Source organism: Amyelois transitella, chromosome 5, assembly GCF_032362555.1.
Source record: "Amyelois transitella isolate CPQ chromosome 5, ilAmyTran1.1, whole genome shotgun sequence".
Taxonomy (NCBI): Eukaryota; Metazoa; Arthropoda; class Insecta; order Lepidoptera; family Pyralidae; genus Amyelois; species Amyelois transitella.
This window is the reverse complement of record NC_083508.1, coordinates 8903542-8922631: the sequence shown is the minus strand read 5'-3', so window position 1 is coordinate 8922631 and position 19090 is coordinate 8903542. Positions and strand designations below refer to the sequence as shown.

The following is a 19090-nucleotide window of genomic DNA, read 5'->3' as shown; positions in this document are numbered from 1 at the left end:
ATGCTACAAAAATTGAATTTTCTGGCAAGTGAAATATACCACCTCATATGAATAAAAATGGAACCTATTGAATATTCCTGTATTTTCTACCTACCCACACTGAAGTTTTTTGAACAAATCACCATCCGCAGATGTGTGTGAACAGTGATGAGAAAAGAGATTATTCATTTAATTTTTTTTACTGCATTTCTTCTACATAAAAAGACCAATAATCTGGATAAAAACACAAGTGCAGCATCAACATTTTTATTTCACATTATACAAATATTATACTTATATTTCTTTAATTATAAAAAAAACAATTCAAGCATCTTTTAAAAAGCACCATTTATTACGTACAATGCACTCTGCTAAACATAAAACTTAGTTTTAAGGTAAGTATGGATTTTTATGATTACAGAAATATTTGAAACTAAACTTACATTATAGTTAAAATAGACTTAAAAAATAAAACGTTAGACATTATATATACTCTAAAAATGCGTTTTTGTACTATGCTAATAATAAAAATATAACGCGTTTATATTATGAACTACACTAATATGGCTATTCATTCGATTAAATACTTTAAAAATATTATAGCAAAAAAATACTTATTGTACCTACTTACTTATTTGAATTCTATGTAAAAAGTCAGTAAATAAGTATTGATTATTTTGTCTATGTAAAAAGTCAGTAAATAAGTATTGACGTACATACGGAAATATAAAAATAAAGTTATATTTTACATTATACATATTTTCAACAAATTACTAAGCATACATAAACGGCCAAATACTTAAATTTTAATTTGGAATGCATACAAGGAAGGGTATAAAACTACATACCAATCATATTCTTAAGCTAGCATTTTATATATTTTTATTATATACATTAGTAATAAAGCATACACTCTGAAATTGTCTTATTAAAGAAAAGGACCAATCCATCCACTTTTCCGTATATTTAGTAAGAAAATAGGTAGATTAGTACGACAACCATGATCCAAGCTTCGAAACTATTTCTGAACGTTGACAAGGAATCTAGATCTTACCTTTTCTTTCGCTACTTATCTTTTTAAAATAGAGTGAGACTGGAGAAAATAAGAGATATGTGAATGTTTGTGAATAGACACGCCAGGTTATTTTCTTCCGAGTCGAGTCACGGATGTCAAACCGGAGACGAATCGCGTAAGAACCTCTCTTACCCTCTACTGGATCGCCGTTTCAGAATAGACATTCCAGAGGAGGATGCACTGGTTCATAATCGACAGGACAATGATGATGATTTTTGTGAAAAAAAAGAATTTTTATTTAGCGATAATGTCTACCATATATATGTTTGTATCAAAAAAATAATGAAAATTTTAGAATATGGTTTAACTAACAGGCGACATTTTACATGCTCAATGTTTGCAAATATTTCATAATATAGTACTTATCTTAGAGTTTGATTATTGTCGTTTAAACTCTATTTCATATAAGAGTGATATAATATTATGCCTTCAGCAGAACCATAAGTATTTAGAATAGCTTAACATCATAATTTGAATTGGAAGCAACCATAGTACGGATTTCACCAATGACTACATAAAATTTATAGTGAAATGGCATACTTTAAATCGATCAAGTTTTTGGGTTACAAAGCGTGCAATATATTGTACACATGCTCGAAAAACATAACCTTTGGTACACTCGGACAATTCATTAAAATTATAAAACATAATCAATAACCACACATAAATAGGTCGTGTTCTGATATGAAATCACCAAATAATATACTATATACGGTACATAGCAAATCTCAATTCTCACATTTATATTCAAAGGTCTAATAACCCGGCCAATTCTAATAGCTATGATACTGACTGAAGTCTATCCCTCTGCCTTAAAGCTTCTAATTGTGGCAGGATAGGCACGATTTCGTTAAAGTAATTTTCCAAAGGGGTTTGGGCCAGCATCGTGGCTAAGAATTGTTGTAATGTTATGGACCATGTGTCGTGGTTAAAAGGTTCATTTTCCTTTGTTGGAGAAGGCAGGGATTCGTCTTGTTCCGTTTCTGTTGTATTGCCGTTGGGGTCAACCTAGACAATAAATAAAAGTTTTATTTTAGGTACTGTCTCGCAGACAACATTCAGGTAAAACTATGTTTCTTAAAGCTCGCAGAAAAAAAAAAAACTAACCTAACCTAAACTAAGAAAACTGTGTTAATACGCACAGTTTTCTTAGTTTATTATGAGCATCCAAAATTTTGAACGTCTGCAATGTATAGTAAAAAACTTAACAGGAAAGGTTCTTCCGTTTTCTTGTTAAATATTTAATTAATTTCGCAAAATTTAAGTAACCAAAAAAATTAAATCTTTTTTGATAAAGGTAATTTTATACTTACAACTGGTTGCTTAGCCGCTGCGGCCAAATAGAGGCTATCTTGAGACACCTCACGGTCTAACTCCGGTCGATTTAACGCTCCTAGCTGCAAAAGGAGGGTACCTGAAAAATTGAAGTTCTTTTACCACAGGGTACTTCCTTCTACATTCTGTGATTTTCCGTAATAAATTAAAGTAAAGTACTTTGCATCAATCATATTTATAATATTTTTCATGCAAAGTCCTCCATTTATGATGCGCGTGATACTTTCGCAGAAAATTTTAATTTATCCCCAAGCAAATGAATTCCCTTAATTTTTAACCGGCTTTTTTAACCTAAATATAATCGACTTAAAAAATTTCGATCGGAGGCGGTTCTCTTTTTACAAATGTTATTAACCTGACACCTTGACTGTTCAACCACCGACACCCTATTAAAGCTAGTAGACCAAGTATATAACCCTATTAAACATAGCAGTAAATTGATCAGTCACACAAACCTGCATTCATAACAGCCTCGTACAACTCGAGGTCGTGTTGTGTGAGGTCGTGCAGCACCGCCAGCAGCTGCAGGAAGTGCGGGCGGGGGAGGGGCGGCGCGGCGGGCGCGGGCGCGGGGGGCGCGGGCGCCGCGGGCGACGGCAGCGAGCCGCCCGCGAGCCCGCACAGTGCGCACGCGCGGATCGACTCCAAGCTGTGCTGCGAGGTGCTTGTCAGGCCTGTAAGAAAAAATAAGTTATTACATAGGTGTAAGGGTCGTATGATGGGACGCATAAACGTGTGCGCAGCGAACGCGATCTCGACTCTACTGGCGCGCGAGTCACGGAGGAGACGCTCAGCCGGGCTCGGTTGCCTAGCAACGCGGCCGCGATAACTGCCTTACTACTTACGCGCTCGCTACATAAATATAAATAAATATATACGGGACAAATTACACAGATTGAGTTAGCTTCGAAGTAAGTTCGAGACTTGTGTTACGAGATACTAACTCAACGATACTATATTTTATTTTATAATTTTATAATAATAATAAATACTTATATAGATAAACATCCAAGACCCAGGCCAATCAGAAAAAGTTCTTTTCTCATCATGCCCTGGCCGGGATTCGAACCCGGGACCCCCGGTGTCACAGACAAGCGTATTACCGCTGCGCCACAGAGGCCGTCGAGGTATATATAATTGTTACGTCGTAAGACTAATTTCCCCAACATAGCGATTTCAAAGAAAATCAAAAAGACAACACCGCAGTGCAAGTGTGAGTTATTAATCAATATAATATTCTTTTAAAAAATTCTTCGAAAATCTCTTAAAGTGAGGGATCGTCAACAATCGAACTATTTTATACATTTTCAGAAATCTAATAATTAATTTCAGCACGTTGAAGTATACTCTAATCTATGGCCATACCTGACTGACTCATGAGGTCGCTGATTCTGTCTATACTGTCGCTGACTTCACTGACCGATCTCTGAGTCGCTCCATCGCCGGAGTCCGGTGTAGATGGGTTGTCAACACTGAAAATTGATCAAAAGATATTAATTCTAATTGGTACGATTAAAAAATTCGATACTAACCAAACGATTTCATCAAAACTCTGAACCACATAATTCTACCACGAGTTTCCGTACTTAATTATAAATAACAAAATTTCTCACCCATCGAAGAAAGAGATAGCATCATCGGCCAGCTCCTCCCCCGTGTCGGTGAACTGCGACGGCTTCATGTCTAGCGGCGAGAGCAGCGGCGGCGCGTGCGCACAGTACAGCGCGCGCAGCCTCCGCTGGGCGTCGCCTTTGGCGCTCAAACCCAGAGCCACGCTCAGGCCGCGAGCGCTTACTATGCCGTCGTCATCGTCGTCCATTAACTGTGAGATAAGGACGAAACTATAAAATATTGAAAATAAAGTCCGCCGGCGGCATGCAAGGCGTCTTAATTGTAGTGTTCCAGATGGTATAAACTTTAGTACACTGGTAGAACATAACCTGAGTGATCATATAGGGTATTTTTAATCCCAAAATTCCCACAATGCACTAAATAAAATACAGAAATGCCAAAACCAAAGCAAAAACTCAGAAAGTAAGAATTTTTCTCTTTCAATCGTAAAGTTTTCCGACGACAAAATTAATTTTTAGTTTTGATTACAAACCTTGAACATCCTGGCAGTGATGGCCTCGGCCATATCGCCTCTCGTCCACGGCGATAACGCGGTGAACAGAGTCTTGAACTGCGAGTAATCCAACCTATACGCTTCGTACGGCGCCTCCAATCTTTCGCAGGGCGCCCGTTTCGCCCATAGTAATTCTTCTCTAATTGCGCTTAGTAGTTCCTGAAACGTAGCATAATTTATTTATTATGGAATAACTATTGGAATAATAATTACTTATGACTTATGGGAACTTTTTGACAGAAAACAAAGTATTGAGGACAAATTTTTAAAATAATGGCATGGCAACACTTTTCAAACCGTCTAACATCGGATTTTATCAATGATCAGGAAATAATATTATATTTTATCGTCATCCTCCTGGCATTTGTTTCTGTAGTGTTAATATCTGGGAATAGGTAAGTCGATTTATAAATAACACAAAAAGACAAAGGTAATATGTACAGGGTCAAAATGGTCGGACGAGTTCATTAGGCTCATATATTTGTCTTGCTGTAATGCCTTTAAAGTGTGGTTCTCAAGGCTATCTTCCTAATTCCGGACCACCTTCAGACGATATTTGACTCCTGTCTAACCTGTTCCTGTTAACATGAGAACATACATACATATAATCACGTCTATATCCCTTCCGAAGTAGACAGAACCAACAGTCTCGAAAACACCAATTGACAGGTTGCTAGCCCATCACCTAGAAGAAGAATACCAAGTTTATAATCCTATTCCTTAGTCGCCTTTAACGATATCCCTGAGAACGAGATAGAGTGGTCCTATTCTTATTTCTATCGACTCCAGGAACCACACGGCACAACATGAGAACCCAAACACGTTAACAAAAGAACCTAAATCTAAATACCGTTGAGGTATGCAGAGATCGTGGCAAGGCGAAAGATGTGGTCTCCGCCTACCACTTCCTGGAAAGAGGCTTGATTTTTACGTATGTGTTTTACCTGAAGTTCGTTAGGCTCCAATAACTTGTCTTGCTGCAATGCTCTTAACGTGTGCCTTTCTAGACTATCTTCTAAATGCCGGACCACCCTTAGCCGATGTTTGAGTCCTAATTTCTCTATACATTCGCTCGTCACGCTCGACCCGTAAGTGCGGTAGGCTTCGTAAACTAGATCTTGGATTTTTATAGTCTGTAACACAAAATTAAAAAAAAAAATATTAATTTAAAATAAAATTTATAATTGGGCTACCGATACTTGTAAGTTTGTAATAAAAAGTTTTTATTGTAATTAGAGATGAAAATTACCAGGAATATTTCCTAACGTAAGGTAACTTTCCCGAAAACTTCCAAAGTTGCCGGCAGTTTTGGAAGATTTGAAATAATATTTTTTTATTTACGACAGCAATATTCCAATGCAAGGGGCACGCCTTTACACGATTAATTATGTTATTTTATACATATTATTATATTTAACAAGCAGTAATAAACTACAAAATAGGAAAGCGAGCTCTCGCTCTGTGACAAATGATCCGGGATTACGCTTACACGACAGTGAGAGTACTACAGTAAAATTACAACGTTATTTATCAATAAAATATAAAATCTATAGTTTATTTTAAAGGTCAAGGTTGGCGGCTTTAATCAAAGATATGTACGCCGCTGTGTAGTAGTACTATGGCCGCCTCTGTATGAGCCGAATGCCGCCGTCGCCCTTATGAAACAGTCAGTCACAAAAAGAAGACTCTTCTGTTTCTGTCTCACTTTCGTCAACATCAAAACAAGTCCATGGCCAGCTGTTTATTCCACCAACGCCTAATCTTGTACTAGAAAATACACTGTAGTCGTGCTGTTCTACCCAAGATTCACAATCTTATCAACAACAACAGTCAACTCATTGCAGTACCGCAAAGAAAAAGAAAAAAATAGACCTTAGTTTTGCACGAGAAATTTACGCCACAGGAGCGATATTTAATATATTAGAATCAAGTTTCTGGCAAAATGCAATCAATGCCCTTAATCCCGAATATATACAGTTTCAACAGGTATATGATTAGCAATAGCTTTTTGAATGCGGAGTACGAACGTATAAGAACGGAAACAACTGATATTATAAATCGAGCTGAAGCCCTTGCTTTAGTTATGAACGGTTGGACTGATATAAACGGCAAAGGTACAATTAATTTTATTATTACTACACCTAAACCTTCTTTTATAAATGCGTCTTTCCTAGCACTATAAAAAAAACTATCTGTTCACTCAGTTTAAATGTGTGATAGACGAAATAGGACCATAAAAATTTGTCACGGTAATTACCGATAATACAAATAACATGAAAGCACTGTGGAGAATGGTGGAAGATGAATATGTACATACATTTGCAGTTGGTTGTGCATCGCGCCTTTAATTTGCTCTTAAAAGATATAGTAAAACCACAAAACTTTAAAGTTCTCAATGACACAGTTATTAAAATCATAAGTTATATAAAAAAAACGTCACGTTGAATCAGCCTATTTTGAGAATATGCAAAAGCTAAATATGGTAACGATAAAGGAAAACTTTAAAGTTGCCAAGCCAGACTCGATGAGGTGGCAATGTTCTAATGATGGAATAATTTCTGTGCAATCGGGAAGCGCTGGAAGCCACTGTTATAGCAAGGATGTGTTGCGTCACCGTGGCTGTTCAACCTATTTAAGGATAGTTGTTTGACAGATTTGAAAGAGTCTGAAAGTGGATTAAAGATGAATGAGTTACTAGTCAAATGTCTGCTCTATGCCGACGATCAGGTTATACTGACGTCATCAGCGGAGGAGTTACAGGAGATGGTAAACTGTATGCATGAAGCTTTAAAAGAGAAAGGAATGAAAGTGAACGTAAGTAAAACTAAAACACTAGTTTTTGAAATGGAGAAAGAAATGACAGCATGTAATATTTTGATTGGAGGAGAAAAAGTTGAGCAAGTGAAAGAGTTTGTATATCTAGGATCAAAGTTTACATCAGATGGCAAGTGTGATAGTGATATTGAAAGGAGAGTGAACGCGGGGAACATGGTAAATGGAGCTTTGCATGCCTTTATAAGCAGTCAGAAACTATCCAAAAAGGCTCGACTGGCTGTGCATAGGGGCGTGTTGGTCCCGACATTAATGTATGGGAGTGAAAGTTGGGTATGGCAAAAGAAGCACGAAAGCAGAATAAATGCAGTGGAAATGAGAGTGTTAAGGAGTATGATGGGTGTGAAATTGAGTGACAGCGTCGACGCAACAAACAGCGTGATAAGGGAATGTTGTGATGTGAAAGAAGATGCAGTTACAGGAATAGAAAAGGGTATGTTGAGATGGTTCGGTCATGTGGAGAGGATGAATGAAAACAGGTTGACTAAGCAGATATACGAGGAGAGTGTGGAGGGAAAGGTCGGAGTGGGAAGACCTAGACGAACATATCTTGATCAAATTAAGGACGTGCTGGTAAGGGGTCAGGTCAAAAGTTATGAATGTGGAAGGAAGTATGCAGAGATCGTGGGAAGTGGAAAGACGTAGTCTCTGCCTACCCCCGGGAAAGAGGCGTAATTTTATGTATGTATGTATGCATGTTAAAATGAAAAACAAAAATTTTGTTTTTTTAATGTTGAAAACTATCCGAAATTTACCGATATTTCGTCAAACAGATACTTCTACTTACGGATGCGCTTGGTTTGTGACTAAATAGTGACATTGTTTAAGTTTATTGCAGCCCTTTTTGCTGTTATTGTAAATAAATCATCGATTTGAAAACTTCCAAAATTACCGTAACTTAGGAAGTTTTCGCGAATACTTCCCGAAATATTCCTGAAAACTTCCAAAGTTTCCGAAACTTTCGGTAATTTTCACCTCTAATTGTAATGCGTATTTTGTCTGATGTCGATCTTTATATTTATTTTTTATATTATTTTCTTTTCGGAGCAAAAGTCGCACGCACGGATGTCGTGAAGACAAACTGAGTTCTAACGGAAGAACAATAGATATTTACTATTGGCATATGTTCAGTCGGACTACATTTTGTGAACCGTCTTAATTTGCGCCTTTTTTGTTACACGACATTATATGTATATACTATATATTTCCGACATTTCTCTCGCCATTTTGTCCGGTAAATTTTAAGAACATATTTTTTAAATTTTATTTTGTACCCGTTTAGCGGTGCGGGGCTCTGTAGACAGCGCCACGGCTTCGTCATTGTAAATCCCAGCGAGGTAATCCCCCAAGATCTGCATTGGCTGGCCGTCCTCCGTGCATTTGAGGAGCTGCTCCCGGTTTTTCTCCAGGATCGTAAGAGTCACCTGTGAATTGACATTACTCAGTCATTATCAAGAGCGTCTGTAGCTAAACCAGGCACCTTAACGCCCCATTAAAATGCGACCCGAACCAAAACGAGTTAAAATCCTACCTCGGCCATGAACCAATGACTCTTTGCCGAGTTATGAACATTAGTTTGTGTGCTAACCGATGGTCTCTCGGTGAGTGAAAACATCGTGAGGAAACCTGCACATTCACGCAACAGATTATGGTTACACACACACAGTGTGTAACCATGATCTAAAATGGTCAGTCAGGAGTCGCTTCGTGTAAAAACATGACTCATCCAACCCCGGAACATACTCAAAAGGTCAAACGCCAGGACAAAGAAAGTTGCCTTCAAAACACCGACCTGGAATATAACTTTAGCGCCGTCGTAGAAGAAGCAGTCCATGACATTGACCGCGCACTCGTACGGCATGACGCTGATGAACAGCGTGAGGAACCAGGACAGGGAGATCATCTTCATGACGCCCAGCTCGTCCAGCTTGGCATGTAACTCGGGGAGGTGGGCTTCTGTCAACTCTTCAAGAACTCCTTGGTCGATCTAAAATTATTGCCTACTTATTAAACTACTTTAAAAAAAAATATTATCTGTAAATTGTTTTATCTATAAATTGGCAACAACATTTTGAGCGTGGCGAAGAAGCTTAATTAATAATTTATCAATACCCTGCAACCCAATAAGACAGTTGTTTACTATGTGGCAATCAATACGTCTCGTGGCAAAGAAACTATGTGTACGTGAATTTAAAAAATATAGAAAACTTACCAAAGCGCCAACAACCCTTGTGTTGTAGTAATCAGGTAGCAAAGTTTCACATATCGTGGCCAACAGCCAGAAAGCCTGCTCTTCGGGGCAGTATATCAAGAGTACTGATGCAACTATATTCATCGCTTGACAGTAACCAATCGTCGGGTTTTTCAATGCGTACGCGCATAGCACACGTCGCAAGGCGGAGATACCTGTAATAGAATAATAAACGTAAATGGAATGAAACAGATGACCATAACATATGTACTTGAATTTTACATATATCATAAATTCACACATTCCATTATCTAAATGCACATTGTACTGATTGCCAAATTATGATATCAGTCACCGTTAAAGCATCGGTGAGCATACAGTTCATTTAACAAACTGTTTACTATGATCATACATCTGTCCACATACCACGATCCCTGCATACTTATATGCTTCATCCCCATTCTTCAATATTTTCATACAAGCTCATCGATTTAGGCTACCTTATTGCCTGACCTTTTGCCAGGACGACACCAATAATTACGAGTACTCTTGACCAGACCTTGGGACGCCCCCAAAAACAAACTAATACAATAAACGATTAAAAAAAAATACATCTTACCAACTTCGCTCTGAAACGCGGGATGTTCAGGCAGCGACCTGTGCAAGTCCCTCTCAATTTCATCATTCACAGGATTCTTCGAGGCCAGCGCTTCGTTCACCAGCTTTTCATACAGTCCCTTGTTCTGCACTTTCTGGAGTATGGACCCTGAGAAGACGCCCCAGAGTTCCCCACGAAGGGATTCCGGTATGCCTTTCACAACTAACTCGCTCCCGGCAACAGTTTGGTACATACTGACCCCGCGTCCCACTTCTGACATATGATCCTCCCATTGCAATTCCTGGAAAATAACTGTTGTTTATATATGAGCCTCGGTTGGCGGAAATCGCTTTTGTATTTTCTATTTGTTTACATCGTTTTATGTTTATACAATACATATCACTACATAGTATAAAACAAAGTCGCTATTTTAGTCTGTTTGTCTGTATGCTTAAATCTTTAAAATTACGCAACGGATTTTGATGCGGTTTTTTGTAACAGGTAGAGTGATTCAAGAGGAAGATTTTTATGTATAATAACATTTATAATTTTGCACCCGTGCGAAGCCGGGGCGGGTCGCTAGTTAAAATATATTTCTCGCCTAACTCCATAGTTGTTCCTAGTTCTTTCTCATCTTTGCTTATCCCCAGTCGTATCCTAAGCAATAGAGCTTCAAATATAATGAAATACTGTATATTTATTGGGAAGTGAAGAAACAAATAGATTACTATAAAATTTCATCAGAATCTGAGAAAAATTATGAAACAGTGGTACAAAATTAAGCCAATAAAACCACACCTTTTTCTGCTGAATCTGCTTTATAGGCGATGTCTGATTGGTCTTAAATAACGTCATAAGAGGTGGTTGTGGGGTCCACTCTTTGCCTTCTTCAACTCTCGCCACCGCCAACGTCGCTTTTTCCCTGAACACAGTACTAATAATGACGCAAATTAAGAATAGGAGTATTTGAATCAACCTAACAATTTTCATTTGAATGTTAGTTGATGCAATCCGATGTTAGTTGATTCCAATTTAATGCATACTTGTATAAGGTTAGTGCGCATTTTACTCGAACAAACGAATCGAGCACGTTATCGCGAAATTGTATGGAATTGTGCATTAGTGCCATATGACGTCCGATGCAAATGCTGCAGTGTAGTTTGTTCCACCGCTTCTTCTACACATGAGCTTTGGAAGCGGTAGTAGTTATAATTAGATTTAAGTGAGGTGGTACCTTGTATCCAATTTTGAAAATAAATCTGTTCTATTCTAGTGCCATCGTGTTACTTAATTGGCGCTGATTAAATTCTAAAGAATTTCGAGTTAGTGTTCCATTCGCTTGATTGACCAAAAACGGCACTAACTCCGCTGGTTTCGAATAGTAAGTTTATATACAAGAGAAGAAAAAAAGTATAAAATTTTTAGTCATAAACAATAATATGGATGTCTCCATCGTGCCTGAAGTGATCAGTAAATACATTACAATGATAACACAAGCAAGAAATTTATCAACACAATTTAAAGTTAAGGATAATAGTTGTAGTACTTAGTTGGAAATCGTCATAGAAGGCGGTCATATTCACTGTCTATAAATCCAAAATTTTGAATGAATAAATTCGGTCTTTTCATCGACAAAACGTTTGTTTATATTTTATATGTCATTGATGAAAGATAAGATTAAAGCCAAGGTCAGTAGATTTATTACGCAGTAAATTAAGCAAATAAATTGTGCTTTACATTTGTATTTTGTGTAGTAAAGTTTAAATAAATAAATAAAATTCAAAAGCAAAAAGAGCATAAAAATTTAATATCAGCCAGAAATTAATATTAAAACTTTATACTGCAAGAAGTTACTTCTCCCGTCTGTAACTCAGAATCCAAAATCAAAATTTACAATATGTTACTTTACTACATAAAATTAAACAGATAATATTTGTACTTCTGTTTATAAAAAACGAATTGAAGAAAGTACTATTTTACTTATTTTTATACAATTTGGAACAACCTTAATTCGGTAGTAACATAGGCATCCTTTTTTTCAGACAATTCCCACAAGTGCGAAGCCCCAGGCATCACAAGCGTAATGTACCTATTATATCCCCAAAATCATATCCATGCAAAAGCAGTTATTTCAATAAAACTTACTTTGGCAACTTAGCAAGGAGTTCCGATATCTTGTGCACTAAGAACTCCCGATCGGATATATTCCCGAACAAGAAGCTGGTGTGATGAGAAGTGGTGATGAGTATACTGCCAGAGTCTCCTGAACTACCAGCGCCTCCAGAGTCCGCCCGCTCCACTTGGTGGACATTGCGTAGAGGAATCGTTAAGCGAACTAAGTTACGCACCTGTAATAAGCGGGACATTATGGCCTCATTAGAAGTGCATATATAATCTATACTAATATTATAAAGCTGAAGAGTTTATGTTTGTTTGAACGCGCTAATCTCAAGAACTACTGGTTTGAATTGAAAAAAAAATTTTCAATTCGAACCAGTAGTTAAATTATATATTACGTTGAATAGATCATTTATCAAGGAAGGCTATAGGCTTTATAACATCTTGATGCTTGATGGTGAGGAGCAAAGAAATCATGGAATATGTGAAAAAAACGGCCAAAATTCTTCATCCTTGAGGGCTTCAATGATTCCCAAAATAACTACTCCACGCGGACAAAGTCGCAGGCACAGCTAGTTGAAACTATAAGAATAGTGTGTCGTAATTATGAGTAGGACACAGTTTTCTGTACTAACAACCTGTCACTATTTAAATCTCAAATCCAATTATTAGATATACTGCAGCTGAACGTGGCCTTTCAGATTTTGCGAGATTGTTGGCTCTAATCTATGCGGTAACGGAAAAGACGTGAATATATGATTGCTAGCCACTTCCCGCACAGATTTAATACGTCAAAATGTACGCTTACAAACTTGGTATATTTATTCGAGTCGATATGTCGACTAACTGAATGGGAGTAGGCCGATTAAATCCTGGCGTCATGTCACGAAAGATAATATGCAGATAATTGTCTTAAAACCCATGACGTTGCAGACCGGTCAAAACAGAAAGAGATTATATCAGGAAGTGGATCCCAGGCCTAAAAACATAATGGTGGACGGTGCAACTGAGAACATCCCAATATAAGAAAGTCTTTCCAAGTCGAGAAACAGTATCTGGTAAATACAAAGGTAATAGTTTTATCATACTAGTCCTCATTGTAATGATCGAACGTAAACATACACAATAGGAAGCGAAAACCATTGTGCACTTAACATGTATAATGTAACTCGGAAAGCAAACAAGACGTGACTCAATACTTATGTCATGAGCGATAACACGGCAAGATACGTTATGTGTACTGTTTATTGCTCTTGTTTTGTTGATATCAATAGGGTAAATAATGTAAGAATAAGACAACTTAAGAGACCAAATTAATCGGAATAAATTATGCGAATCGCAGCTAATATTATAAATGCGGAAGTAAGTTTATTTGTTTGTTGAATGTACGAATCTTTTTGAAATTTTGCCTTTTCTTCCTCTAACTTTCGTTCCGGTCGCATTCTCACCACTCTGGAGAGGAGCCCGGGGTGTGCCTGTGGTCATGGATCCTAGATTGGATGAGTCAGGTTTCTACACAAAGCTACTCCCATCTGACCTCCGAAACCTTTGCAGGTAAGCCTAACCCGTATTGATAGCATGGTTACGCATCCAGTTTTTCCACATCACGTTTTTCCTCACCGTAAAAGCATCGGTTAGTAGATAAATTAATGTAGGTACATAACTTTGAACATAGTTTTTGGTACATGGCCGAGGTGGGATTTGAACCTGTGCCTTTCTGCGCATCACGCATTTTAACCGGGCACCTTACCGATTCGACGACCGACGCCCTTCTTGATATTTTGCGTATTTATAAATTAAGAATCGATGGGATTTGCGAACAAACTTACCCGACTATCAAAACAGATGAAATTCTGTGACAGATACAGGCGGCCCCAATTTTCTTTTTTATTATATGGAGTCCACAGCGTACACTCCTCACTTCCGTCCAGTTTTTCATTTTGCGGCAATCTGAACCGCAAGGTATACAGGTTCGACTGTTTCTTCGCGTCAAGGTCCCTCTTCAAGAAGGAAGGTTTCTTTGGCACATTTCTACTTAGTTTCGTCAACAAATCTTTATCTATGTTGTACGTGCCCGGTTTGTCGTCTATTAACCTTGAAACCAAAGGATTATTACTTCATAAAAATCTTATAGTGAATAGCATGTTCTACATATGTATGTGTTTGTTTCCCATACGCAGTTTGAAAAGTTGATATTTCAACTGCAGGGCAGATTTTTTGTGGGCGAGATGTCCCATAACAAACAAAAAATGTATCTTAATACACATACTTCAAATTTTCAAGGTAAGTGAAGAAAGAAATTGAATTGTATAAACACACTAGAGAAATATAATCCCTCTTCATATCAACCAACAGCAAAGAGGCATCAAGTTTCTGTACAGACAGGCGAGTGTAAAAAGATAACACTAATGACAGCTGCTATCAATTTATTTGGCGGCCTCTGTGGCGCAGCGGTAGTACGCTTGTCTGTGACACCGGAGGTCCCGGATTCGAATCCCTGCCAGGGCATGATGAGAAAAGAACTTTTTCTGATTGGTCTGGGTTTTGGATGTTATTTATTATAAAATATAGTATCGTTGAGTTAGTATCTCGTAACACAAGTCTCGAACTTACTTCGTGGCTAACTCAATCTGTGTAATTAGTCCCGTATACATTTATATATCCAAAATTATTTGTGTATAAATACGACAAGACGCTAATCTACATACATATGAAAAATAAGTAGCATTGTTATTAGATTGACACCGATCCCAAATATGTAAAAAAAAAATTCAGTTTATCTATTTGTTCAAGAATCAACCAGTTTGATTACAAATATACTCTGCCATCATGGGTACCACCCTCTGGGTAGGCACTTTCTTATCCTGGGTAACTTTCCCAGACGATTAAATATGCTGTTTGATCCTTAGATACGATAATGAACCAACCGCAAATATGTTTGTCATACGCCGAAGTAGTAATTTAACTATACTTTAAAAAGTTTCACAACGCGAGCAAAGTTCGGAAAAATAATTATATTCATTCTTTAAAATATATAACTTAAACTATAATAGTTGCACTCATAAAAAATTAAAAATAAATATTAAATCAAATAGGTAAAATGGAAATGAGAGCATCTACCAATATGCCTTTATATTATCATAATATTTTAATTACATTACGGAGTTTCATAAATAAACTCCATACGACGACTAATGAATGATAAATCATAACCAATGACGGCGCGTATATGCCTAACAGTTAAAAAATAATTAGTATGCACATGTGTTATATGATTTATAGCTACAGTTACGGGTAATAACTCAATATACAGCTAAAACACAGAACAAGACTCAGTCAAAATTAAAACTCAATGATGGATTTGAACAACTGAATTGAATAGAAAATAAATTCTTAAAAATGTTATTTATTTTAATTTTACAAAGTTAAAGAATTTAGTAATGATGATTTGTGTCTAAAATATTTGTACGCCTTTAGGCAGGAACTAGACCACTTAATATTATAATCATGTTCATCATTGTATTCTAACTGTATTAACAACTTAAAATATATTGATAAATTAAACTTTTTCGTGTGTATGTGGTCTCCATACTTTAGAAAGAAAAAAGTCCATCTCTATGTCTTTCCTATGGATAATATAAAAAGCGACTGAGAGAATTGTCCTTTTTCTATAGGTGATGGGTTAGTTTCCCCTGCAAAGGTTGTGTAAGTCAAATTGGAATGAAAACCTGATTTAGGTACCCAATCCAGTATACAGGTCAAAAGGGGCACACACCTTGGGCACTTCCCCAGAGAGATGAGGATGAAACCTGCATTAAGAATCACCGCCAGGAGGAAGGAGAGAGGAGATGGCTCAAAACTTACTGTTTCATAGCAATGTTAGCCAACTGCTGCATCAGTGCAAAAGTTTCATTCTTCTTCAACAACAATGTGAAATAATGTTCACCATCCCTCGTCACTACTTTAATTGAATCAGGGAAGAGTAGACTGTTGGTTTTCTCCAGTTCCTTTACATCGGCCCAGCGGATTTTTATTGTGGTTTGCCGTCCAAACAGGTAGGAATAGAAGCACATGTAATGAACTGAGAGGTACAGCCAACCTTGCCTGAGCATTTTGCCCTTCCAATAACTGAAATGAAAAATAAAATCCATATTATCGTTTTAAACCTTTCCCCCAAGTTTTTGGGAAAATATATAGTTACTACAGCAATACATCATTTAATAAGACTTTCTTTGGTTAAAAAACTTTTAATTAAAAATTTAATAGACAACTCTATAATTAAATAATTAAATAATAAATTAATATAAATGTAATTGTATTCCACTCACCTACAAGAATAATAGCACACCAGTTTCTCCTCTTTAGGCATTCCAAATCTTTGATGAAACTCATTGTCCACATTTTTGTATGTAATTGTATCTTCATCTACAAATATTAGAGGAATTATTTTTTATTAAAACAAAATACGACACATTTTTAATTTATATTCTTTTACAGCTTGTGCCCCACTGCTAAAGCTATTAAAAGTTTTAAATGTGATCTCTCTAATCTGAAGACGATGAAAAAGTGGTAAAGTAGGTTTAAGATATCCATATGATTATTTCCTTACAAAGAGAAATGTACCTAAATAGAGTGTCGGTGGTTGAATTGGTAAGATAGGTACTGTTGCTAATATCTAAGAGATATTTAACCCTTCATTGCATGATTTTTCCTATTTCTTTTAAAATAAATCAGGTTGATGTAATTAATGCTCTAGATTAAAGGAAAAATATTTAAAAAAATCCTAGTATAAATAAGAATTTGAATTATTTAAAAAACAGTGATAAAAATTTACATCATTATACATTGTTACATATATAACTCATTACTAAATAAGTCAAAAGATATTGTTTACTTAATCTCCTTTATTCTAAATGATAATTTAAAAAACAATTATTATTTTTATTCAACCACAAATTAACTTCACATTGATTACACGAAATTGTGGAATAGCCTTTACATTTGGGAAATTTACACCGAAGTGACCTTTCTTTTTTTTTATTGTAATTCTTCTTCTAGTAGACTGGTACTAGGGTTTTGTTGTACGCAATAATCATTTATAAAGTTGCCAGCAACAACAAATTTAAAGTTTACAGTTTTTGAGTACCTTTTTTTCTTCACTAAATGTTATGATTGAAATTTCCATCACCATGCAAAGAAGGGTTAACAGGCTACTCCTTTCTTGAAATTCCTTTAAAAGTGAAACCACCAACAAAGATTTAAATAACAAAGCTTACCTTCGGTGATGTTGTCTTGCACTGTAGCTATAAGAGAGTTAATCTTACAACAGACAAAGTCAGTCACATCCTCTTCCTTGTCAAAGGAGTGTAGTGTTGGACAAATATTGTCAAACAGCCACTGCCAGTCTTGACGGATTTCTTGCTCAGTGAGTGCAGTAGCTATGACTGATCAATTGAAAAAAGAATTGTTTAACAAACCTATATATCAAGGATAATGTGTAGAGAAATATGAAAAAGAGAATAAGAGAAATTCTACTTTATTTGCCATATAAAATATTCTTATACATTTCTTTTACTTCCAAGTTGTGCATAGGCATAAAAACTTCTGATAAGCTACTTTTATAAAATTTACTGTTATTGGCTGCATAGTTTATACAAAGAACTTTATGTAAAATGTATAAGTCTCAATGCAATGCAAAAATGCATAAATGTTCCAATTGGATTTATCTATTGCAAAATAAAAGCAGGTTTTTTAAAACCAATAAGATTGACCACGGAAAATAGGGATAAGGATTACCGTAATATATTTCAGAATTTGGTGTTTGATGCAGTATTCGATATGGTGGTGGTTTGGTGTCGCGAACACTGTCGAGAGTGCCAACCAACAGTGACGACAGCCCTCTAGATTTCCCATGACCCTTTCTTCTTTGCAACACGAAATACAGAGTAGTTTCATCGCAATCCCTTTAAGTAAAATAATTATGTTAATTACGACAATATTAACTCCACAGCACGACAGACAGTAGATAAGAAAATTATATTACCACAACGCAGTTTTTATAAAAATCTCTTGAGGTTTAACCCACATTGCGACAACAAGTCACTTTGTTCACTTATGAACTAGGTCTCTGCGATCAAAATTAAGTATCTATCATTACAATTTAAACCGGCAAAATTATTTACTTTCAATTTTTCAATACGCGATAAACAAAACAACAAGGGAGAAAAGAAAATCGTCTTTTGACATTGACAATAATATCACACTATAGTACTGTCATATTTGACATTAACAAATAGAATAGGGATGTCTGTGGATGTAGTGTGGCCATGGACGTAGGTGTGGTGTGGCATCCTTGGAATAAATAGGCCATTCGCAAAAGTAGATAGGTCTTATCTTATCTTCCCTCTCTCTCTATCCGAAGAGTTAAAATGGTGAGAATGAAAATGAAAAGATATAATGTTCAGGTATGTACTTTTAAGTCGATGCATTTTGCTCTATACGTGCTAATTTCATATCTTTGAGATCTTTTTTAAGTGAGGATCTGTAACTTTGTCATAAATATTTTTAGATAAAAAATAGCTCTTGAATGGATTTTATTGTATAGTTTATTAACTGGTAGTTAGTGGTATTTTCGTTAAAAACTCGACCAATTTTTATTTTATTTAATACTTAGAGTATGTATCCACATAACTTAAAAATAAATCTAGCTTTACCCAAGCCTATGCTTTTAGACCCAAGCGTCGCCGCTAAACATTTCGACGGCCTCTGTGGCGCAGCGGTAGTACGCTTTTCTGTGACACCGGAGGTCCCGGGTCCCGTTGGGATACACTGCTACTC

The 19090-nt window shown here is 36.4% G+C and overlaps 2 protein-coding genes and 1 long non-coding RNA gene across 4 annotated transcripts in view; 2 read left to right on the top strand and 1 right to left on the bottom strand.

The window, feature by feature from the left end:
* The window catches only part of LOC106139964 (polycomb group protein Pc), a 97180-nt gene that overhangs the window by 29085 nt on the left and 49005 nt on the right, over positions 1–19090 (top strand). The gene's annotated exons all lie outside the window — the stretch shown is intronic.
* Positions 304–18535, bottom strand: LOC106140542 (TBC1 domain family member 9). 2 transcript variants are annotated; one of them, XM_060944396.1, is made up of 19 exons: positions 18297–18535; positions 18050–18216; positions 17530–17697; positions 16582–16678; positions 16118–16381; positions 14083–14347; positions 12281–12483; positions 10934–11069; positions 10157–10436; positions 9559–9752; positions 9139–9333; positions 8621–8770; positions 5459–5647; positions 4494–4673; positions 4003–4211; positions 3755–3861; positions 2845–3063; positions 2368–2468; positions 304–2062 (listed from the first exon to the last, which is right to left on the bottom strand). In XM_060944396.1, exons 1-19 carry the CDS (start codon positions 18338–18340, stop codon positions 1835–1837), a joined length of 3396 nt encoding a protein of 1131 aa, XP_060800379.1. In that variant the 5' UTR covers positions 18341–18535; the 3' UTR covers positions 304–1834. The 2 variants fall into 2 exon arrangements, with proteins under 2 accessions (XP_060800379.1, XP_060800380.1); XM_060944397.1 differs by having other exon boundaries at positions 305–2062; positions 10934–11057; positions 18297–18533.
* Positions 11689–12480, top strand: LOC132901796 (uncharacterized). The gene is made up of 2 exons (XR_009656903.1): positions 11689–11823; positions 12178–12480. It is a non-coding gene; the product is annotated as an uncharacterized LOC132901796 (long non-coding RNA).